The 26,767-nt window shown below is 37.8% G+C and overlaps 1 protein-coding gene across 5 annotated transcripts in view; it reads right to left on the reverse strand.

Moving 5' to 3' along the window:
- Positions 1 to 21,173, reverse strand: part of LOC135225794 (helix-loop-helix protein 11-like) — a 34,281-nt gene extending 13,108 nt beyond the window's left edge. Inside the window, exons 1-3 of one of the 5 annotated variants that reach the window (XM_064265274.1) lie at positions 20,937 to 21,173; positions 12,019 to 12,184; positions 43 to 169 (exon numbers count right to left, since the gene is read on the reverse strand). In XM_064265274.1, the coding sequence (XP_064121344.1) occupies positions 43 to 169; positions 12,019 to 12,184; positions 20,937 to 21,022 (379 nt within the window). In that variant the 5' untranslated portion in view covers positions 21,023 to 21,173. Of the gene's footprint in view, positions 1 to 42; positions 170 to 12,018; positions 12,185 to 15,670; positions 15,697 to 17,133; positions 17,263 to 20,445; positions 20,707 to 20,797; positions 20,821 to 20,936 lie in introns of those variants that run through there. The other 4 variants (XM_064265279.1, XM_064265275.1, XM_064265277.1 and 1 more) reach the window with 4 other exon arrangements.
- Positions 21,174 to 26,767: the final 5,594 nt, after the last annotated feature.

A 26,767-nucleotide genomic window follows, 5' to 3' on the forward strand; every position in this document is an offset into this window, starting at 1 on the left:
AACAGTTATCGATATTTCAATACCTATCAAGTCTATGCTTACCTTCAGCATCAGCATGGTGTTGTTGTTGATTAAGAAGTCTTTTCAACTGACAATTCTGGGAAAGTAAACGAGTTTTCTCCTGCTCTAATTGATAAATGTACTCGGCCGTTTGTTGCAATATTGCTGCCTGCAATGACAAAAACCAAATTATTGTGTAATTTACATTAAATTTATAAAAATTTACCAGCATGAAAACCAGAATTGGTTTATGATTAAGAGACAATGCAGGAAGGCAAAGAATGTTAGTCTATTTACTTGCAATTCCTGAAATGTTAAAACTAAAGCAATGAATAAAGAAAAATAGAATGGAGAAACAATAAAAATAAGTAGCAACAAAAATGTAAAAAATTTGTCAATTACTTGACCAAATTATATGAACATATAATGTATATTTGCCTTAAATTATATGTACATGTGACGTATATTTGCCCACATAACAAAAGGTGAAAACTGAACGTGACATATTTGCCCATGTAACAAAAGGTGAAAATAAACATTATAAATCCTAACCAGTTTTATATCGGTCTCCTAAGACCTTCAAAGATTGACATGAAAAGGTAGAAATTTAAAATATAGTGGCAGTAGAAGAGGAGAGAGAGACAGGGAGAGAGACAGAGAGAGAGAGACGAGAGAGAAGAGAGAGAGAGAGAGAGAGAGAGAGAGAGAGAGAGAGAGCATGACATTGGGGGTCACTGCTCTATACAATTTGTTTACATGCAGGTGGGCTCACACCTTTATTATTAAGCCAGTAAACTGTCTTCCTTAAAATTTATACACTAATACTTTGAAACATAAGATCAAGTTTATACATTCGTTAGCTGATATTGTCAGAATTTTTACAAAAAGTTTATCATAAAGACTTACAAGATATACAAAGGGTTTGGCCAACACTTCATGTAGCATCTTGATACTTGTTTCATTATATTCTTGGTTCTTAATGCTACATTAAATCCTAAAGTTCTACAGGAGCTGGGGAACACCTTTGATTTATTACTGGTGCCTCAACTTTTCATGCAAAGTTTGGGCATCTAGCTTAAGCTACCCTCTAAATAATGAAATTTGTCAAGTAACAGAAACCAGGTAATAAATGCTGAATGATTTCCAAGAGTTGGCATAGCAATCTTTTGGAAATCTCTCATTCTTTCCTCCCTCTCTTGATATGTCTATTTCAAAATATTCTGGAAATACTGAAGGTCTTTGGCCATGTATGAAACTTTGGTTAAACTAACAAATAATATGAGTAATGAATGATAAAATATACAGTCCCCTTACTGTATTTTCTTTACAATTGTTTCAGGATTACCACCATTTTTTTTTTTTTTTGGCTCTGTGTGTGAGAGAGAGAGAGAGAGAGAGATGAGAGATTAGATTGAGAGAGAGAGAGAGAGAGAGAGAGAGAGAGAGAGAGAGAGAGAGAGAGAGATTGCATTCGACCTCTAACCTTTGACCCAGACGAGGTTTACTCACTTAAAGATAATGTTCCCTACTGAACCCCAATACAAGCAACCTAGTTTCCCGAGAAAAGTGATCTGACTTCCCAAAAGGTGGTACATGATTCCATGGAAAAATTTCTCCATCATTTCCTTGTTCCCAAAAAGGGGAGAATGAATGGGAGGAAAGTCACATCACTGACTGCATAGTATAGCAGCTGTCTTGAGCATGGGAAAACTTAGGGAAAAAAAAAAAAAAAAAAAAAGACACGAGCAGCCAAACTTCACTATTTCAATGGCACAGATCATATCCATCAACCCTCTCATCAATCTGAAATAATGACTTTCTGGATTTATCTATAATCAAAGTTTTCTATTAGAATTTGTTCTTTTCACTGTCAAGGTGATTACTGATAAACATCTACAACAAAGACTATGTTTGCAAACTTCCTTACGAGTAGTTTTCACAAAGTATTTTTAAGTGAAATGCTTCCAAACACAGAGTTAAACAAACTGGTTAAAAATATTTCTCTGAATAAAGCTAACTGTCAATTATATATGCCATGAGATTTTTGAAACGTTGTAGGTTAAGTTTTCTATACTACTATACTTGCTGTAACAATAAACATGAATAAAAAATTTACTTTTGTCCCTTGCTTGGAAAATAGATGATGCAAAAAGGATTTTATTAAAAAGAAAGCCTTTGATTTTCTATCATTAATGAGAACACACTACATATCGAGTCTGATATGATTTGATTTACAATACATTTTATATACTAATAAAACTGGTTTGTCGTATAAGAGAACGTAACTTTCCACAATGGCGAAAACCGTACTACATCCAACACGTTGAGAGCAACTAATTTCTTATACCCATCAAAGTGGTGTTTATAATATTCAGCATCATACAGTAGGGACATTGTTGAAGTTTTCTAAATGTTCTTCCCGTTTACAGAGGGAGATGTTGGTTCAAGGTTGAATCCGTTTTGAGTAAAAACTGACTGCCTTGGAGAAATAATGTCGTCATCGGGCCAATTTATCTAGTATAAACTACGCCTTCTTAGGAAATGTACAATAAACTCCAAACAACTGTTAAAAGTCACTATGTTACCATAAATGTTGGCAAAGGATGCTTATGCTTGTATCCTGAACTGATATTTGTTCCTCCAACTATGATGTGTAAACATGCAAATTCTTTTGCTATCTTTTCGACAAAAACCTAGATTTTTAAAATGAGTATTCTGGAGAGAAGAGAAAAAAAAGGCTTCATTTAAATATTTACAGTGTAGGAAAGTAATAAAACACATTTAAAATGAAGTTTGATTTTCAAAACATCTCTGAGCGTTGAGGATACAATAGTTGGAATAGCTTGACCATCCGGGATGATAGGGTTTCCTGCGGACCTGCTCCCATTACACACCTTGACCTGAGACTGAAGAATGATTCCAGAAAATGACCGTTACACACTAAGACTAAGTACGCTCATCACAAACTGATTTACTCTGATAACAACTTCATTACTTCTAGTCATCAAAATGCGCCCTTCCCTTTTCAGAATGGGAAGTTTGGTACCAATCGTACTATGGCACTACGGCTTTAGTAACTAAGCGCGAGTACTTCTTGTAGGTTTTGCTCAGTCTAGCAGTATTGCTTTCACCACCGGACTCAGCGCTTTTCCAGAAAGTTGTATATCATTGTTATCCCTTGCTGTGCACTGTTATTACTGTATAATAATTTTACAAAGTGGAGGGGCTCGATGTGTATCTTCCACTCGTTCACGACAACTCAAATTTCAGTGGGAAAGTGTGAATGAGGTACGTTATGAAGCAGAAAGATTAGGCTACAGTACTGTAGTACAATGCTTAGTCAAAAGAGGGTGTAGGCATTTACGAGACTCCTTGTGTACTTCAAAAGAAGACTTGTGTATATAACAAACATATCTAATCAAAACCGAGGGCAAATTGGTAATAAAATATTTTTTGATATAGTACTATCTGAACATATTAATTGTGTGACATCTTTTCCCAGCGTGTTGCCAAATCTGCGTTTACCGTAAGGGGGTGGTTGAAGGAAAACAAGTGTTGTTCAGTAGCCCTGTGTCAATTCTTTTTTAACCAAAACAAGATCGTTAAACATCCAAAATGTATGGCAGCAATACACTAAACGGTCCTTTTCACTTGCCGCTTAGAGGCCACCACCCACCCACCTCAATCAAGAAAGTCGTCGTACCCCAACCTTCCCTAATCCATCTTCGCAATCACGCTCAGTCCGAGGCTTTCTCTCCCCTCCATGCTTCCTCCCTACCACAACCACGATGGAAACCCCCTCCCCTACAACACCTCTTCATTCTCTTAAGCCCCTGCTCTTACTACTACAGGGAAAGGACGAGCAGAAGTTCATTACTAACAAATGCAAGCGATTGACAATTAACAAATGCTGTATTTTTCCTGTGGTATTGGGTAATATATATTATATATATATATATATATAATAAAATCATAAATGGTATATTAAAAAACTGCTCCCCATACCAGCAAAACAATCCAACGAAACCGACACGAGTGCGACCCAGACAAGAGACGGAACCCCAACAGGCTCGAGCGTACTTTTGACCTTGAAAACGCTGTGAGCTGTGTTGGTGGTTTAGAGGGGTGACGGGAGACGGGGAATGTGAAGTTGAACAGGAAGGAGAGAGAGAGAGAGAGAAGAGAGAGACGAGAGAGAGAGAGAGAGAGAGAGGGAGGAGAGAGAGAGAGAGAGAGATAGCGCTTCGGTAACACGGTTGAAGGCTAATAGGGGGAGGGGTGGGGGGAACAGAAAGGGGGTTGAGGGAAAAGACAGCTGAGCCGCCTACCGCGGCGGTTCTTGCTTCTTACCTCATTCCTTCTTGGCCCTCACTACAATACGTCACACTGTTTTCAAAGGCCTCCTGATGCTACGAATCTTAACTGAAGTCACTTCAAGCTGACAGGGGAGGGGAGATGACGATAAACGTTATACGTTGTCACAGGCTGGTAGAGAGAGTATCATCTTTACTGTCGTCCTGCCATGTCCCTACATTCGTTACTCGCAAACTATATTTTGTTCCACTCTCCTGCCTGCCTGTCTTGGCAATAACCACCACTGACAAGGGTGATGAGTGTCAGCACGTATTTCATGAATTTCAAAGGAACCTTACAGTACTTGGTAGATTTTTGCTACTGTATTCTACACACTAGTAGCGAAAGTCGTTTCTCCGGAAGTGAAGTTATCTAATTAAGAGCCACAGATCTGGGTACGTCAGCAAAGTTCAACATGAAAAATTTAAATTGAACTATTTCAATTAACGTCCGCAATATTTAACAATGCAAAAATATAAATTTAAATAAATTCATCAATGGCCATTTTTTCTCGAGAAAATATAGGTACAATATTTTATTTTAATAATGAGTAATAAACGGAAATTTTATCAAAATTAACTTAAATTTACCAGAACGTAAAGGATTTTAGCGTGTACAAATTATCTATGTATTTCAATGTCAACATTCTTCTTCAGTTATCCATACAAGATTTTATGATTATATATATATATATATATATAATATATATATATATATATATATATATATATGTATATATATATATATATATATATATATATATATATATATATAATCCTTTTTATTCCTACTTCATCATTTGGTTACTCATGATAACCATCCATCAGAACACAAAATTACTCGCGGTACTATTAGTTTTCAGAAAATTTTTTCCATTCAGCTTCAGCTCAGTGTGAAAATAAAAACCCTTCCTATGAAACTATTTTTTTTCGTTTTAACTCGGAATACAAGTAGGAAAAAAATGTTGAGACCCAAGTAGTACACTATGACGTCACATCAACATTCTTGTGTAAACAAATAAAACGAAAAAAGGTACAATAAGCGAAGTCACATTTATTTTCCCTAAACAGTGACCCCCCCTGTTTAATCCATTATGTCTACCTTCGCGGCGTATTTTGTACAAGCCCGTTTGGGGATAACCGTAAATATACAAGCCTGCAAATATCACGACAACCCTTGTGATCATTATGAAAAATCCAAAATATTTTTTTTATTACTTTAATCATTTCCAGCATAAATCAATGTGACTTTCTTCCTTTCATTACCAGCCACCATTAAAACCTTTATTGAAAACGATAACAGCATTTGAATGTTTTACCTCCTTACAGTTTACTTATTAGGTTCGTTTTTTCCGACAAATTGAAGGTCACTTAAAAGCGAAAAGCTGCTCCTTTTAACCGCAGTAGTGATCTCTGCATCATTCAGAACCCAGCAACAACGGACGAAAAGTTGGCAAATTAACCTGTCACCATAGACCTGATTATCTACTAAAGCAATAAATATTTCATCCCAACAAGTGAAACCAATCATCTTACGTGAACTGAAATCCACATTACACCACATTCAGATCCCTAAAATAGTTTCTTTCCCGCCATTTTTCATGTTGGCGGGTTGTGATTGCAGTCAGCTGGGTAGTATCACGTGGCGTCAACTTGAGAGAGAGAGAGAGAGAGAGAGAGAGAGAGAGAGAGAGAGAGAGAGAGTCAATCCCTACCCGGTAAAAGGACACTTTCTGATGGCACCGACATACTCATTGCACTAAAAGGAAGCTTAACGGTAGATTCAGTATGTTTTTAAATAGTACTCGGTTCAAACACAAGCAGCAATGCAGTTTTTAGCAGTGAGTGTACAATGCAGGAACGGTGCGGGGTCCTGAAATGCGCGCCACATGGTCGCCGCTAGCCTCACACCAACCCCACGCCAACCACGTGGCCCAACTGTCATAGCCGGGAACGCTGCTGCTAATCTGTCTCCCTTCCTTAGCACAGATCATAGGTAAGATCTTCCACATGAAATATTACCTTCACGTAGGTTTTGTTGAATCACTTCTTGCAGGGATTTTGATACAATCTGCCACGTTTGATATTTTCACCCTCACCACGCACGCGGCCAACAGACATAACAGATGGGGCGGGGCGAGGCTACGCACGGTCGATCGTCTCCATGGAAACGGAATCAGCTGGCTCAATATTAAACAACGCAGATAAAAGGGACACACCCTTTACCTTCACCAGATAAATAACTCAAGTGTTTCAAATAAAAGGACAATTGGGAGTGAAGAAAAAAGCCATATGTGCCCAAAATATGCAGAACTGAGTCAAAGTACAGCATCATTTTCACAAGACGATAAAAGCGGGGGCCGTTCAACGGCGGGAACTGTCTTCTCAGCCCTACCACGGATCCTCCCCCACCAACACGACAGGGACCCTCCTCCTCTGACCAGCCAGCTGATAGTTCCCGCCACACACTACCATTCATGACACATTCTCTTCCACATACACAAACGCACATGAGCCTACGTGTGTAAACACTCATAACTAAGTATTCGATATATTATCGAACAAGAAAGGCTTTGGAAAAATAAAAATAAAATATATAAGTACCAATGTCATTTTCGTCAGCTGATAGCCAGAGGTAGCTCTGACAGTTCGATCATACATACAACAAAAGATGCCGTTTTCCACAACTTTGCACGATATCCTTGACTTTCATTCGCGCGCACACTATTATTATAATTGATATATATATCTATATATATATAATATATATATATATATATATATATATATATATATATATATATACGTCGCCTAGCAAATTTTACCGAATATAATAAAAAAGCTATTAACCCGTTTAAAACTGAAGGCATAAAAATTGGACGTGCAAAGCATTGTAGTTACTAATATTTTCTTAATGTAATTGTTAAAATTGTAAAATATTGTATATTATCTCTAATAAAAGATGAAAAAGATACTTATTTGCTGATATTCCTTGATTTTTTTTTTCTATACAATGGCTGTTTTGGTAAAGGGAACTAACTGTCCATGACAAACCACAAGAAAATGACGGAGTCGAGACTGAAGGGTTGGGTACCAAGCTACTCTACAGCACCATGTTTTGTGTTTTTATCACACATTTTTATCCCGGCGAAAACTTAACCGGCTCAGGTGAAGAAACCATCCCATTCACCGCACGACCAACATCCAAGGACAAAGTTACTATACTACTACAATGACCGGTGTAACGAGAAGCTCCGCGACGCCTCGCACTCACCACACCTACTTGGACTCATTTATTACCAACAAGCCCACCAGAAAAGTTACCTCCACTCGACAATGATCTCTTCAAAACCATCCAAGATCTGGAACGCGGGCCAAGGCGCGTTTCAAGCCGCTTACTAAGGGGAGTATGAAGTTTCTTTATGTTTTACGAAGGTAAAATAATGTCGGCGCCAATTAAATTCCTTGCACATGATCTTTTCTAATATAAGTACATACAGAACAACGCCAACGCAAACATATACTGGCACAATACACCAAGCTAGATGAACTTTTCTTAATGGGCGCCTGCAGAAAATAAGGTTATAAAAGCTTTTGATAAGATTATATTTCATTAGGATTCCTTGTAAATAAACTGGGTTTACACCCACACTAGTGTATGTTTGTTGTATGTGTGTGTATGTATGTATGTATGTTATGTATATATATATAAATATATATATATATATATATATATATTATGATATATATATATATCTATATATATATATATATATAGAAGAGAGAGAGAGAGAGAAGAGAGAGAGAGAGAGAGAGAGATGCATGGCCAAAATCTGTACCAATCTTTTACTCAAGCAGACCATGGTTGGAACCATCGCCGAAGCAGAAGAAACTATTGACTATTGTATAAATAAATTCCCCAAAAGTGCCAGTTATCGCCAAGTGGATTAATTTTTGTGAATGAAAGTCACAATGATGATAAAAAATATTTTTTATAAAATGAAGTTTTATAAAATATACTTAATTACTTACTTTTTATTACAGAAAATATACAATATTTTACAATTCTAACAGAACTGCACTGAGAATTGTATCAAAGTTGACTTTACAAAAAATCTATGTATTTTATTGTAAATAGTTTTCTGTAGTTACCCATGTAAGATTTTATCAGTATATAACTATTTTTTACTATCCCTTATTTTATAAACAACCTTATACCATCTTTTTTCATCTTATATTCCTGCTTTGTGGGCTAACCAGATACCAACAACATAGTCACAAATCAAAATGACAGCAGTGTTCCTCCCCTTTTTTAATGTGCTTCAAAATTACTGTTTAACTCTAGAAAAAATGCAGCCCTTTCTCCAATTTTACTTTTACTTTGTATTGAATTTAAAGAAATAAAAAATATTAAAAATATTTTTTTATTTTTACTTATACTTACTTCGTGCATTAATGTTCAAATATTAAGTGTACTATGGTGTACTGGGTATCCCGGTATGGTATTTGATTGGCTAGGGTCCTTGGCTTGTTGGGCCTTGATGCATACTCCAGCTATCTATCGAAAACGTCTGGCTCCGTTTAACCCTTCTCCCAATCATCCTTTCACTGTATCTTGTCATCTACTATATCCCTTTGCCTACCCCTCAACTTTCCTACCACCCTATCATAGCATGGGTAAACTCTTCTCATGATCACTTTATCTTGACCACCCTGGCACTTCTCATTTTCCAGCCTCTCAGTGCGCGACCACCAACATCCAGGACCTCAGCAAGCATCCCCAGTCTTCTTCTTCCTTCCTCGTTTGCTCCTGCTTCTGTCCCTCGTTCTTTTTATGATACAGTGCAATGAAGCTTTATTGGCAGTTCCTTAGGAATTATTTTGCCACACTAACTCTGCATTTCCCCCAACTGCTTTTATCCTCTTCCAACCTTGGTTTCAAAATTTTCCCCCCGGCTTTAAATAGATTTCAAGCCCATGAAATTCTCTTCCAGTTTTGAGTCTCGGTCTCATATCTTGTACAACTCACATTTACCTTGACACTACCCAATTCAGAAGATTCTAGACAATCTCTTACTCAACGTAGAAATTTTTCTTTTTCTTTTTCAGCTTGTAGTATGTAACATGCATATAACAATTCGCATAGATTGGTGTAAGGGCTAATCCTTGATGTAAACGTAATCTTCATTTCAAAATGTTTTGAAGTCCTCGATTTTAGGTGAACAATATTCTTTCTAAAACCTTCAATTTGGCAACCTTTTCATCTCTACACTTTTAATCATTATTTATCTCCAGATTTGAGAATACTCATATTTTATACTTTAAAGTACAACCTAATTATGTGCACTGCAACTAGAATTACCACATTCAGTTAGGTGACCTTTGGTACTTTAACTATCTGTCTTCCCAGTTCCCAATCAAACTTATTTCCTCTTGATATTCTAAAATCAACAGACTAGTTAGCAGCAGTTATTTCCGGTTCACCAAAAAATGACCTCTGCGTTATTCCACCTTAACCTGGTGTTTTAACATCAAGTTGATTAATTACTGATGCCACTTCATGACGTGTGAATTCATCCATAATCACATTCCGGCAAGTTTCCGATGCTACCAATTAAATTATCGCCCTCATATATTCAAGTCGTTCACTTATTGCTCCATCCTTCCTTTTGCTTAATAGAATTAATTTCTATTTCGCACGTGACTTTTGATTTTTTCCATTATTCATAATTACATTACCTCTTTCTGGTATTTCATCTTCAACCTCTTCGGAGAGTTCATTCATAGCACAAAATAGTATTTAAATCGCAATGTTTGGATTCAAAATCTTCCAGCAGTAATACAGCTGAGTTAGCGCCCTTTCAGCACTATTTGGCATACAGATTTAGTCAACTCCTTATTTACGAATTGTATCTGCTCTTCCTGAACTGACACGTTCGGCGTTGTGCGCAAGCGCGGATCCCCATGTTATGTTATAAGAGCGCCGCGTTCTTCACGAAAGCACTTTCTTCTTTTTTTCCTTACATCAAAGAGCTGTTGAAATTTGCACCACGAGCGCGCTCGCCAGACTTCACCGTCTGTTGCCCACTGCTCACTAGTCCAGAGCCTACCAGCGCTTGAAAAACCTTTCAAGATCTTGAACAAATTGAAAGCTTGAAATAAAAATGTGAAAACCTCCGGAATCTTGAAAATGATGTACAGAAAGTCCTGAAACAGACGGCATAGGGAAAAATGAAAGCAGGTTTCGTTCAGACAGCTGCTTAGTGTTCTTGTCTGATATGCCAGAGTTTTCCTTTAAGAGAAGAGTGTCATTGCTATGTTGCGCAACATGGAGACAAAGGAAGCAACAAGTACTGAAAGACAGATGATGTCCATCACCAAACTTGCCCTGAACTTCCCTTCTTTAGTGTCTGAGCATCAGCTTGATGACTTACAGGAAGAATGGCGGTGTCTTATTTGGCCATAGGAGACGGTGCATCCATCCCATGCTTTCTCAGGAAGTACCTGAATTTTTGGCATAATTTAAGGGATCTATTAGAAGGAAATGGTCAGCCTAAGTGTAGTTTATTGTCTCACTTCATGTGTGGCCTTGTATTGCCAAATTCTTCAGCCTATGTTGAAGGAATGTTGTCCCCATTAAATCTGGTGAAGACGAAACAAACGTCGCTCTTCTGATGACAAGTTTTTTCGAGCTTTTTGAACTTGGTTTTAATGAGAGTGGAACGTAAAATGTCAGTATGAGAACATAAACGGAGGTACACTCAAAGGAATGAAAGACGTAGGTACCACAGTCAAAGGAATGATAGGAGTTACAGTTAGGAACCCTGTTCAGATTCTTAAGTAATGATTACCGTGCACCACTATGGCAAGGACAGGTAACCCTTCTAAATTACATCACTCCATTTCTATGGTACAATCCACGGATAATTCAGTAAACTATAGCTCTTTCCTTATATCACGCAGTTCCTAGCTAAGGATAATGATCCCTGCCATTTCGTTTTGGTGTATAACCAAGGTCATTCACCAGGCGTCCAGAAACCGAGCGCGCTCTGCTTTCCCCCTTTCATCATTCAGCTGCCAATGATTTCTGGTGGTCATCCTGAACAAGGACATAATTTCGACTGTAACTTAGCTCTTCCTTGGAGTGGTGTCAACATACGAATCAAGTAGAAAAAGGTCACTTTAATATTTCCTAGATAGTAGCCCCCAACGGTTTTAACCCAGATATCATCTTTGCGGCGTGTTAGAACAAGCCCGCTATGGGTTACTGTAAAAACATAAACAAAAGATTGTAAATTATTGTGATTTTTTTCCCTAATTAACGTGACTTTTTTCCTAGAGAAATTGTTTACTTTTTAACTGGCCACCAGAGCTTAGGGGGGCCTAATTAATCTTAGTGAACTTCAATTAACATTTTCTTTGGCGTCATACTCATTTTTTTATATATATATATATATAGATATAGATATCTATATATATATATATATATATATATATTATATATATATATATAATATATAAAATATAAAACCTAAACAGTGAAGCGGATGGGAAAATTTACCTCCAGCTCGGTTCTCAACTTCACATCCAAATCAAAAGGACATTCGTTCTTTGGACACCAACTTCTCCTCACAAGTAACTTTGGTAATGTGAATGTTGACCTTACCTTGCTTAGTTTTTCGCCTTCGTGATGGGGCAGAAGGGTCTTCAAGGAAGCAAATCCAGCGTTGATACTTTGCATTCTACGGCGTTCGTTGCTGTTAGCGATTTCACGCCTAATGCGCTTTTCTTGCTCCATGGCTGTCTTGGGAGAAACGGGTCGGCCGCCCAATCTGCAAGTAACCAATATATTTGACATTATAACACTGTACGGAGAACGTATAAAACTAGAAAATGATCACTTTCTATATTCACTAAGATATCACTCGTCTTAAAATGACAGATTTTAGAAGGGAAGGAGTCACACTCGACAAAAAACTGTGGATACAAAGGATCAAGTTCTTTCCCGTCAATACCTGCAACACCCTCAAGTACACCAACATCGCCGACCCAAAGCAAAGACCTCCACAGCTTGCAATTCTTGACTAGATACTTTTTCCAAGCCTATTCACTGGCAATAGTTGCGAACAGTAAAATTCATGCTGTGCCAGCAATACCAACCACCACCTTGTAAGTCTCAAATTCGCTGTGCAAAGACTATATCGTACATGAGATTACTATGTAAAAATATGTATATATATGGATGTATAAATTTACAAAAAAAGAAAGAAAAAAAAGATAAGTAGCAAACACAGAGTAGCTTTGATTTCGTCGTCGACAACATTGTCCTATATTGTTACACACTAAAATGCACTCCAAAAACAAACTGGCCGTATTCATCATGTATGATTTCGCTGCAACTTCTAAAGCAAAATGTGTTTTAAAATGCACTTTCATAAAATAGGAAATCGTGTGCAAAGCGGATCAATACATGGAACACGAAAATGTTTACACAAATTTCAAAGGCAATACTTGAAAATACTTGAAATATTGCCAAAATCAAAATAAACTTCATGCAGCATAATGAACATAAAACTGTTCAAGAGACCTACGAATGAATCCAACAACCACATACGACTGCAATAACGCAGTCTGGGGCGCGGCCTCTCCGAAAAGCCCAGTCCCATATAGACCGTCCTTCACAGTCAGCCGATTCCTAAATAAAGAACCCACCATGACAGCCAAGCAACAGCATAATACGCTATCTTGCCATCTGATAGTAAACATAAATGCACCTAAACCACATCTAATTTTGTCAACGATTTACGTCGCTATAATAACTGCAATATGGCATGATGGATGCATACTACCATTCCATGTGGACTATTTCTCGTTAACGAAATATGTTTAATTGTTGGTCGCGCGCGCGGGCACACACATTGTGTATATATATATATATATTATATATATTATATATCTATATATATATATAAAATATATAATATATATTCCAAGCAATAAACTTTTTTCGTGGAAGACGTGATCTGAACTGTTACAAAATGATTCTCTAAAAAGCGTGACATCCATCGTCATCGAAACGCTCCAAAAGAATCGAAAGTCACATTGAACCCGAGATGGGAGCAGGAGACGCTGTTATGATGCATTCCTCCCTCACCCTTTCGAAGCACCGTCAACGAGAGAGAAACGGACTCCACGACCCTTGGAACAATTCTTCCCCTCCGTTCTCCAATCCTGCGTACTCCATGTTCGTAGTAACCCTTAGGGAAGGAAGAGACCGCGCTTAGGCCTAACTCACTCTCGCCACGTTGTTTGACTCATTTGCCCTTCACTACCAGTTTTCCAACACCATTGCTTTATATTTATAACCACTGATTATGTATAGTGGTGCTATAAATGTGAAAATCCAAATAACATCTTATACTTCAACAGTTGCATAAGAGGTTAACATAAAACATCACTCGCAATATGGCTAAAACTACAACACACCGTCGCGGAAAAACAGCGACCTAATCAACACTTACGTTGGCCTACTACTAAAGACAACAGCATTAAGCCAATTAAATCACCATATCTTCCCCCAATGATCTCTTATGTGGCAAGATCACCTTTAAGTCGTTCCCTGAACCCAGACACTGAGAGAATTAAGAAAGCACATCTTGGTGATGACATCTGACTTTAAAATTATGAGAAAAATATGTAGAGATTTATGTTAGAGAGAGAGAGAGAGAGAGAGAGAGAGAGAGAGAGAGAGAGAGAGAGAGAGAGAGAGATTCACCAAACACCTGTTGACAAAAGTCAACATTTACTGCTTCGGTGTAAGGCACTAAGCAAAGCATTATTACCTTCTCAAACTTATCAACAACCAGTTCATATATTATTAATGGAAGCACACAAGCATATACAGCAATTCCAACTAAATCATTAATGCAACAATTGTGTGATTTTCTAAAGACAAGAACAGCACTGTCACAGTTAGCTGCAATGTACTACGACCTACACCACTACTTACGACGTTGCCAAATCAAGGTACAAGTGACCACACGAATCGACCTCTCAAACAAAAGGGAGAAAAATGCCGTGTGTTCTTTTTAGGGAAAATACAGGGGTTAACTATGAAACAAGTCCCAAAATACCTTTTCTCAAAGAACATTTCATTATTATATATATAATGATCATTCCACATGCTGGAAGAGACGACGACAGTGCTTTCTAATTTCCGTCCAAAAGGTCTTAAAATCAATGTACTTAAAACGCCACCTACATCAAGTTCAAGCAAAATCTCTGACGTTGGTAATGATTTTAAATCTATCAGCAAAACTATAAAGTGACCGAAAAGTAAGAAGGAATAAGAAAGAACTTTTCTTTTCATCGAGATCCAACACTCCATTAAATATAATTTCCTTAAATATATAATCGTACAACTTCGACATCATTAAACCTCTGCCGTGAAACTGAAAGTGTCATATGGTCGACATACATACATATAGGTAAAGCCCATCTGCGTTGGCCTCATTCGCCCGCAAGCCTGGCAATCGATTGGCACCGTTGTCTAGACGTCTGCCGGAACACAGGGAACACAGACCCCATCCTACCCCCACAACCCCACCCCACACCACCCCGTTCCCCTCCGCTGCACCCTCACACTTCCCGGACCAACCACCCACCCACCCTACAAGTCAAAATTTACTATTTTCTCTTACATAGCCTATATGAAAACTTATTGCTTTTCGGAAAAATACGTGGAGTAATGCAAACGATAGTTAGACGTAAATGAAAATTAGATCTGTAATGTGCATCCCGTGGGTTTACATTTTTATTAAATTAAAGACTACAGGCTGTACTTACTTACTTAAAATCTCAATCACATAGCCAAAGACTGGCACTGTAAAATCAGCAAAACATCGAACGCCCCACAACAACATGCCCCCTCCCCCCTTAAGCAACCAGTTTCACATAATTAGAGAAGGATAGTTCAGTGTTTCAGATATGTACGTAATAGAGAAAATCATAATTAAACCGGCTTAACCACGAAGATGAGGAAAATCCAAAGCGAGGAAGAACGAGAGGCAACCCTTCCGGACATGGCATGCCACGCATATTTGGCATTCTCTCACGCCTGCAAGCCGGGCATAATACCCAACTTCCCTCGCCCGCCTCCACTCCGTTAACAACACGGAAACAAAGGCTGGCTTTGATGGAGAAATACTATGGGCATTAAACTGAAACTGTGCACGTTACTAAACTATTTTAAAATTGACTATTACTTTTAAATAGGTACCATTATAGAATGTAAACAAAAACCACAACTGAATACAAACAGCAACTTCATTGTCAAAAAATAATACACTTGCTCATCGACCAGACAGCTGATCGCGTGGCAACCTCAATCGAATGGCCTTGGCCACTCAAGTATTTCAGTAAGGACGAAGAGGAGAGCGTGTGACTGCCATTCCCGCGACCACACCAACGTCAACAGCACAACACAGCACACTGAAGCCAAATTTTCCGGGTGGACTAAATTTGATAAGTGACCTCAACAACAGCAACAAAATTGGATAGGAAGTAACCTGAAAACATCAACAAGATGCGATACATCACATACACAAATCGTCCGGTGAACGACGGGCAGCACAAGGATGCCAGTGCTCGTTCGAGGAGCAAATACAACTGTTTTCTGGTAAATGATTAGCCAAACCCCAAAGGTTAAACTGAAGGATAAATGAGATTCTACATTCACCCAAACAAAATGATGGACAATCCTCCCAAAACTGTAGCTACCTTATCTTCCAAGGACGATAAATGGAAGAGTAAGAGGGTGAGAATTTGTGATGTGTATCACCTGGGTACGAATTCTACAAGCTACCGATCACGCCAGAAAATGATTAACTGAGAAGTTACTAGACTACGCGAAAAAGAAATTATATATATATATATATTATATATATATATATATATATATATATATATATATATATGTGTGTGTGTGTGTGTGTGTGTGTGTGTGTGTAATGAGGGCAGTATAATTTGAATTGAAAATAAAAACGCTGAAATGCCTTTTAAATCTTCCTTTATAAGATACAAAGTACGGGAAAATATCCAATTTTCCAACAAACACGAAGAGAAGAGTCTCGAAATGCTATAGAAACATCAGTGGGATAACATCATCTGATTCAGCTGCGAACTTAGGGAGTACATCTGACACAAAATATCCTTGAAGTTAATCTTTTAAGGCCTAGCAAAGTCTGACGCCTCATCTGATTCTATCTTCAAAATCACCTTCATTTTTTGTGTTACTATTGTCTAGGGAATACATTCCTAGGCCCAAAGGATATTTTCCACAGGGTCAGGCCTAATTACCTTACCCTCATATCTGGAATTCAGTAAATTGGCTGAATAAAAAATGGAAACTATGCATGACACACGCTTTACCAGCACAATAACTACATAGGAAAGATAAGAAAGACAGAGAAAGAATTTAACACGAACACATCACTCTACGATAGCAAAGTAGCTGCAATGTCGATATACCTTCAGCTGTCTACAACTATACTGATACATATGTTCGATTGTCCACAGTATTTAAAGGAAAGCATTTCTTAACAGAAATATATAAAATAAGATTACGTAAAGCCAGAATGTTTCATATCTTGTCATCTGTTTACACCCTAAGCCTAAGGCCTTTTCATCCTGTTATGGTCAAACTACCTGTCAAGTGTCACTACACTTAAGTAAAGGGAGTGCAACTTAACACTATTTTGACTAAAAATTTCTAATGGCTTACCTATTTCACCAAGCCGCTGTTAATTATCATACCAAAGTGATGTGAACTAACAGCCCGATAACCAAAAGCTTCTAGCGGATAGGAAGAAACGCGGTGCAAATTCATTTGGAGGCGCTGGTGGCGTGTTGCAACCATAAGATACGTGGGAGGGAATGACTCAGCTGTCCTCTTCCTACCCCGACATCCCCACCTATTTCCGCTGTCAAACCGACCCCAATTTTGTATGTGCATATATATATATATATATATCTATATATATAATATATGAATATTAATATATAGATATATATAAGTTGCTATAATAGCCACAATGCCCTCGTAACTATTAAAATTTCATATGTATCTGGTAAATGACCAGATACACACACACACACATATATATATACATTACATACATACATAACTAGCATGAAGGGAAATCTCAAAATCCTCACTACTGTACTGTACTGAAGTCAAAACTGTGAATTCCGTTACCCAAAGCCATTCATAGAACCCCGGTAAAAACCAACTTTCTTAAGAATCAGGATGCTTATTGGAATCACTCTGGGGCACTGGACACCTGTCCCTTGAGCCAGATCGTTTCACCGAAAGTTTCTTTGACTGCATATACGCATAACTAGAATTCTAGAGGTCATTCTGGGTTGCAACCTCACCACTGGGCAACACGACTCTTCAGGTGAACACAAAATCATTATAAAGAATCCACCCCTAGTATGCATGCTGTATAATATATTTCGTTTCAGATCTTCCAAGACTACTACAACACCAAATTGTACTAAGTAATTACACACGCAATTATATGAATGTAGCATTTTCGGTAGCGAGGCTAAACAACACATTTTTTCAAGTTTCCTGTTATGGCCAGGCTATGTTATTATTTTTTTTTCTAATCTTGTAACATTCTTTAAAACTTCACGAATTCACACTTGAGCAAACGCTTTTTTCCTCCCTCTACATAACTGCCAAATCATTCTTGGAAATCACGACCAGCAAACTCCATAATCACAAGATAAAACTTGGGGACATATGGTAAGAAAGTTCATGGTTCAAGATACAAACATTCAAGTCCATGTATATATATATATATATATATATATATATATATATATATGTGTGTGTGTGTGTATGTATGTATATATATATATAATTTTAATCCCAATTGGCTTTCCTATTCTTAGCTAACACAAATTTTCGATGAAGCTACTGGGCAACGTAATATTAGTAGCCTAATTTATAAGGATAAACTACACCATGTCATCATGAAAATGTCAACCATTAACTCTTGAAAAGATGAATTCTTCATTTACATAAGATTTACAAACAAATTAATTACTTTAGCAGTAATTAATTTAAGAAAATCACGGTAAATTATACAAGATCGCTCTTTTAAAATTAAAAAAAAAAACATTGAGCCTTAAAAGTTTAAAGTAACGGATAAAAATGGTCTATCACAACAAGCAATGAGCCGAGGAACCTTACAATAAACGGACAGGCCTGACGTCATAGTAGTCCGTATGAAGAGAGAGAGAGAGAGAGAGAGAGAGAGAGAGAGAGAGAGAGAGAGAGAGAGAGAGAGAGAGAGCGCTGGCAATGTTTTGGGTAGGTAACCAATCATGGGCCTAAGATGGCCACGAGTAAGCGTAGTTACGCTAACGTGTTTACAACTTTATTCCGCACCAGACACCAACCTTCTCCCCCAACATAAAACTACCCTTTAAATCTTTTCCGGCAAATGGCCTCAAAACAAGAACAGGTGGAAACGCGCCTTCGCACAGAAAATATCATCAATGACTATTTTGTTCTCTACTTCAAAGCCAGTAATCATACGCATTACGAAGGAAGAGATATATGAACACACAAGAAAATTAATGATTTTATGTTTACGCAGACACTGATCAAATTGGGAATTCTCGACCTAATACAATAAATGAACTGGAAATAGCAGTGAAACTACCACAATAGTCAACACGTATAAATTGCAGTCATTTGCAAAATCAGAGACCGTAAGACAGTTGCTAAACATTAGCCCATTATCCGACGACAACCAACATCATGGAAACCCCTATTAACGCCAAGTCCAACCAACGCTCTCAGTCACCTTCAGTGATGATCCCGGTGACGCACCTGCTGGAGATGTGTTTGACAGGCACACCGAAGCATTATCAGAGCATAATAAAACCACACCACGTACGTTACGGACATGTCGGTATACATGTAACTTCCTGCATATTGTCTTACAAAATCTTTAGGAAATCGTACCTTTGATACTCTTGATATCATGCGCTGCCTATGTAAAGAAAGCGAAGAGAACTTTTCACACACACTATACAATTATATATATATATATATATATATATATATATATATATATATATAAATATAAACCTCTATCTTCGCTGAATGATATACTCTTTTTAAAACTCACATCATCAGCACCACGATAAAAAGGACTACCGATTATGAGAACTACGGATAATACTACATTCTAATCGCTATAAACAAAGGAACACCGTATTTATGATCACAAACTAAGGCCTAAATCGTACTAGATAATCCTTAATTGCATATCCATTGATAAGAAATCTAATAATGTTGCAACGAAAATTTACACGGTTTACTCGGTGTACATACTACTTGACATTAAATTACACTTACGACCGTTAATGGTTTTCTTGGCAGCATTACATTACCATAGTACAGTACTTTAGTCCAGGTCTACGTGCTTACAAGTAAGGCATGACAGGCGTCACGTAGGCTAGCATCCTAACAAAAAGAAATAACCAAAATTGGCTAGGCTAGGCTATTCGGAGTCAATTTCATAAATCTGTTAGCTTAAAAAGTGTACAATATCTAGGCCATTATCATAAACTCCAGAGGTGTGCGATGGAGAAATGTGCATAAACCATCCAGGGACACCACCTAGTACTTGCCTACAAACGAAAAGAATGTCAGGGCTGGTCAATCATATTCTTTTCAATCCCTGGTTCGTCTCTTGGTTCAGTATTTAACACGACATAAGGCAATAAGACAAAGAAACTGTTGCTCCTCGGTGGAATATTTGAGTAAGACACCGAGTTGACGAGGACCGGGAACCTTTAACAACCGTAGGATAATGGGTTAGCCATCATCTCTGGATCCCCTTTACAAAGGCCTCACATGGATACGATCCACGGGAAAACACAGCTCCATGACTTGGACAACTGAATTTGCATAGTGGACGAAATAGACACAATGGAAAACCATGATGGGTAAAGTGAAGACATTGGCGTTATCTCGAGGGAGAAGAGAATAAGAGAGCGCAGAGGGCCCCACCCTGAGTGTGCGCGGGGCTCCTCCATGTGACTTCAGACCCCAACATCATCATCATCAGCTGATCACGTCAATATCAGCTGTTGGAAGAAAACAAACTTTCTACCGCCATCAATTCACATTTAAAACACGGATATACAGCATCACAATCTATAAGAGTCCTCCGACGCAATGATGGAAGGGATGCGAGGGAGAGGTGGCCGCCACATAGGTCGAAAAAGGGAGATATGTGGCAGAGCGGCCATATGGCAGCCTGCTGCTGCTGCTGGTGCGGTGCTGTCAGCTGATCGTCCGCGCCCGGCATGGCGGCACAAATCAGCTGATGACAAAACACAAGCTTCAACAATCTCTCTACCATTTGAATAAAGATGTTCTGGTGTGACAACTGCTCCAGAGGTTAAAAGAACAACAGCTTCGTCCGACAACTGCCCAAGCAACGCCCACATACTACCGAACGATTCAAAGTGCGAGAGTAGGGGGGCGGCCATACCTACCTGCACAGGGACCCGATGGCTTCCTCGTCTTCTATCTTGATATCGTCAATCCGACGCTTTTCGCCAACCCTAGGAAACATTGTCATCCTCACAAATAAAGTTTAAGTAACCACTTTGAATGCGTTATTCACTCGAACACCTTAAGTCACTGTCACAAACACCAAAATATCTAAGAGTAGAGTCAACACATCTGCGTACGATCGCCTACCACTCTTCTTTGGCGGGAAACAGAAGACCCTAGTATTCCTCCGCCAAGGCTCTGGGGGCACCGCGGCGGGACAATTTAAACAAAAATTTTTTCCCATACTTCAGTTTGTATGTTTATTATGTTCTTCGAGGATACGTATTGTGTGTAAAAAGATATCTCTATCATTATATTATAATATTGTGTCGATTTACATGAGTTTCTGGAAAACACGAAGGACTACTTTCAGGCGCGTGGAATGTAGTAATGCGCGGGAAGAACACAAACAGGCGGCAGATGTTCTAATTTTATAGACCCACGCCGCATGTCTACAAATAAAATTACTATATACTTTCAGTTCATTCCTTATTAGTATAACCATTAACATTATTTGCTATCTATTGGTGGCACTGGAATACGTGATATGGGTCAACTTGATATTTTGTGGTAGTATATTCTAAAATATGCGGCGAAGACCGTGTGATGGCAGGTTGTGGGGTTACACCACATGGGACGCTTGAATATGCTGCTGCTACGTTACCCCCGCCCACCCACCAGAACCCCACCTATAACCATCCATATCTTCAGCTCTCAGGTCGCTCTTCTTCATAAGTGTTTTCAAAACACGTTCAACGCACGCTAAATACTCTTTCTATGGTTGCTCAAATTATTTCCAAGATAGTTATTCTTCCATGGCATTTGCTCTAAACATAAAAGACGTTTAAAGAAGAAATGAAGTTCAGTCACCAAATGCTGTAAAATATCACATCCTGACGACTATATATATATATATATATATATATATATATATATATATATATATATATATATATATATATATATATATATATATATATATTTAATGCACCTACGGGATTGTAATATATGGACAACATAAGTACGCTCCTTTATACACACACACACACACACACACACACACACACATATATATATATATATATATATATATAATATAATATATATATATATAATATATATATATATTATATATATATATAATATTTTTTTGCGCGTCTGTTTGCTTATGTATGTATGTGTGTATGATTTTGGCATGCAAGAGCACAAAAATGAATTGCTACTATATATGAGGCAACTTCACGTGCCTTAATCCTTTTATTGTTAAAGAAACGATAAAATAATACACACTGTCAATGCTGAATTATCAAGTATGAAAGCAAAAAGGAATTTGGAATAAGAGACGTTAAGAAGTTAGAATAAAATGGAAGCAGATCCATTCTGATTTAAATTCTTATTTCTTCAGTTGCCGCGCACAAGCAATGGCAACTACGACACGTTTCGGCAACGTTGCCTCGTTTCATGCACTGAGCGTCTGCTGCAGCAGACAGGAAAAACTGCAACGGAAAAATAGTGAACTCGGGCACAACTGCAGAAGGACTTTAATAATCGCATACAGTGATTTCAAAGCACTGGGATAGGTACGTACGTTTTGTTTAAAAGTACTCTCTCTCTCTCTCTCTCTCTCTCTCTCTCTCTCTCTCTCTCTCCTTTCTAGGAGCAAGAGTATCATGGTGCTGATAGAAGCCAGATATATTTTTCGCTTCTTATGTAGTAAGAGCATTATATGTGCGGTTTAGAGTGCAGTCCCTACAGGCCAATTTCTATTCCTCTAGAGCTCTCCAAAGTTGCTGAAAAACGTATCTTTAAGACACTTTATAAGTACTATTTGGAATCGAAAGGATTGTTAGCTGCTAGTCAATATGCATGCAGGAGGCAGTTAGTACCTGCGATACTCTTTTAGACGACTTGTCACTTGCAAGGGAACATTGATAGGGGTTTTGATTGCATAGTAATTAAAATAGCGTTTAGTGTTGCTTTCGATTTAGTAAATCAAAAAGCATTTTTAAAAATAAATCCAGAATCTTGGAGTGAGTGGATTTGTTTTAGGATTACTTTAAGATTTCCTGACAGGTAGGCAGCAGCAAGTTGCTGTGGTCGGGATCTGTAATGAACCAAGACCTATTGTGTCTGGAGTTCCACAGGGCAGTGTTCTTGGTTTACTACTGTTATTATTAGTGCATATATATATTATATATATAATATATGTATATATATATATATATATATATATATATATATATTATATATATATATATATATATATACAAGTGACTTGATTGTCGGCCTGGAAAACAAGGTTTTTCAGTGTACCGATGATGCAACATTTGTGGGAGTAGTAAAGTCTCCACTTATGAGAAATCGAACGCTAGTAAAACAAAAACTATAGATTAGCAGATCTCGTACAGCTTTTCCACCCCATCCTCCACTTCAGGGGGATGGAGCTTTAGTGATTGAGTCTGAAACTTTAACTATACACTCTATGTAGGTTAACTTTTGACTCGCACCCAACTTTTCAGAAACATCTAATGAAATTTTCAGCCAATGCTGCTCAAAAGTTAGGTATTGTTCGTAAGGCTTCATATTTATTTATCTTTTAAATAGTGTTTCGTGCTGGTAGGTTTCTGTTTTCTTGTAGTAGCAGCTATTAGTCCAAGAGCCAGGGCAGGATTTATCTACCCAAACGAGTGCAAAAGGTTTGAGGATATATTTTGTTTCTAGTACATGGCCAAAGACTCTCAGAAAAGCGAGTCTTGCAAAACCTCAGTGGTGGGCGTGTCTGTTACAGCGTCATCAACATGGCCGCCAAGCGCACATGACCCGACCCCATTCCATTTACCATAGCCCCTCCTAATTAACCAAGGTTGATAGGATCTTTTTTTTGTTTTGTTCCCAATAAAATGTTGAATCTTTTTTGTTTCAATACATATTTACGTATTTGTAACAAGTTTTCTGGAAATTGTACTTAAACATAAAAAAAAATGGCGCACGCTGGTGACAAGTATAAAGTTTAATGTGAATTTACTCGAAAACCAAAAGATTCATGAGAAAATAGACATGTACAAAAAAGTTTCCTCTTTTCACGAGGTTCAGGACATATGTAACATAAGAAAGTTTAGATGAGCGGTATTGGAAAAAAAAAAAAAGTACATTCTCGATACAAGCAAGGAAATGAGGCAGTGAAATCGCGCCTCATGCCATAATTGGTATACTGTATGGCGTTTCACGCTGGAATACAAAGATGCTAAGTCTTCTGTAATTGATAAGCCAGTCAATAATATGAAGATTCATCTAGGGTCTTAAAAATCGAACCCAATCAGAAATATAATTCTCCAATCCCCAATAGGGGTACTTAGCTTGAGCAAATACGGTTTACAATTTGCTTTTCATGTTCTTGTGTATTGAGCATCCACATAGGCCTTTGGAAACAAAGTTCAAACCACAATATAATTCCCCCAACCCCTTAAGGGAGCCCGGGTCTGTAGTTAGTTTTGTAAATGCGGTCTATGAGGAAATTTTAATTTCTTGACCCCCTCAACTTTCTTTTAATATAGCTAAATTCTTTTCGTTTCTTCATGCTATACTGGATTGTCATTAGTACCTATGATAAAAATGGGTGATGTCGATGTCAATTGTTGAAAATAAAATGCAAAATTTGGTTCATCATATGCCTGTACTTTAGAAAGAAATATACACACATAAAACACGAAACATCCTATTTCAAGATGGAACACAGATTGCAGTGAATAGAAACATAAGAAAGATGACCCCTTTCGATCTTAAGACCTCCATCATAACTCCCAGTCAAACTGGAAATGATGAAAAAGAATCGCTATGAGAGTAAACTAACACCACCGATCTTCCTCTTAATTTTCTTCATAACATACTGTCACCAGAATAAAGGTCACTTTCTTCGTCATTGCAGTCAGAGTCCTCTTCAGTGACAAGTTCTAGATCATCCGGTAAAGCTGGACCATCACACCATTGTATGTGATATCTGTTATCTTCTAGATACCGTCCATGTCCATTGGGATCAAAACCGTCATGTGGTTTCTGACGCACTGCGTGCATGCCCTCTTCCACAGCCATGAAACAGCACTGCTGCTTTTAATTTTTTGCAACAAAGATGGTTAGAGGGAGGCAGCATTGTCGGATCAATGCCTTTAACTTTTGAAGAGTTGTTAGACTGGCACTTGTGTAGTTTTTTCACGAACAAACTGTATCTCCCATCAAATACGGAGGAATACCTCGCTTGGCCATTGCATGTACATATTTCTCCAGTCCAGCGACTAGTTTAGCGTTTATCGATAGCGACTCTCCCAGCTGACTCCGTATTCTTTAAATTCAGGATTGATTCTTTCGCAGGATTTAACAAAGTTTAACCTTACCCTTTCTAGCAAATGCTGCTGTAAAGTCAGACCCTGTAAAGGCATAGCTAGGCAAAGATCCTTAGCAATGCATGCAAAATTGGTCATTCGTTTACAGTTATTTGAAGATACGCTGCAATCAAGCCAGATCTGAGGTTTGGGGAAGTTTTATTTTATAGTGGACTAATAGTACAACTCACCAGTGTCGATTGCTCTTACCAGGATATTTTTGTTATGGTCATTACCACCTGGTAATTGGTGAATATGCCACAAAATCCTTGTGTCCGCCTCTTGATGGTGGCAAGCAAATTCAAGTGCTTCTGTTACTTCTACATTATCATCTTTGCAAATGTATCCATAGCATTTAGTTTCTACTCCAACATGGAATGTTTTTTTTCCAAGAGCAGCAGCATATCTGATTTTTCCACTCTGCACAAAAAAGATATCAGTGATGTTTTAAACTGTTCATTTCTAAATGCGTCTGATGACTTGTTTGGGGTTTTCTGACCCTTTCATGTTACCTTAATAATCTCACCGGTTGACACAATTGATCGCCGTTCATGTTCACAGTCTTTTATAGTATGGTAACCTTATGTATCAAACATTATATGTATTCCCTTAGCAGCTGTACAGCAAACGGCGATCTCTAGCAATTTTTGTCCAAGAGCTCCGTATGCTTCTGGCATTTTCATAGTGTGCAACATGAGCACATATGCCATCAACAATGGTAACGTCTAGGTGTGCTTGATCTCCATTCACATTTGTCTCCACGTTTTTCAGCTGGTGTTTCTCTAACGTGCATTAGCTTACTTTTGTCTGTTTTATCCATAATTCCACCTATTTGCGATAGAGCAATTGGCACAGAGGTGAGAGGATATTCCGTGACTTATTGAATAAGAAGGAAGGATACGAATTATTTTTGAAATTGAAGAAAAAACATAATTCGTATCCTTCCTTCTTATTCAACAAGTATGCGAATAGCCTCTTGATTAATATATTTCAACCCAGTCTGTCCATACCTAATGTCTCTAAATTGCTCATGTATGCCTCCATTCCTTTTGTATATTCGAAGAAATTCAAACAAACACTGCAAACTCAATTCGCAGTACATTTCCAGCTGTAGACATCAGATTATGTTCGAAAAATCCTAAGACAATTGGGTCATTATTTCACCTTAAGGATAGGCTTACTGCCTTGATGCGGTCTCTAGTGGTTTATTGTTTCACTTGCCTAAAATGTAAAGTTGGGAAATATATCGGAGCCACTAAGAGATTGCTCAAAGTCAGAGCTGATTCTCATCTTGGAGTTAGTCACCGAACTGGATGTCAATTAAAAAATAAAGAATTTTCTAATATAGGAGATCACTGTAAGAAATGCAAGACATCATTCTCTTATGAAGATTT

Source organism: Macrobrachium nipponense, chromosome 13 (genome assembly GCF_015104395.2).
Source record: "Macrobrachium nipponense isolate FS-2020 chromosome 13, ASM1510439v2, whole genome shotgun sequence".
In the NCBI taxonomy this organism is placed as follows: Eukaryota; Metazoa; Arthropoda; class Malacostraca; order Decapoda; family Palaemonidae; genus Macrobrachium; species Macrobrachium nipponense.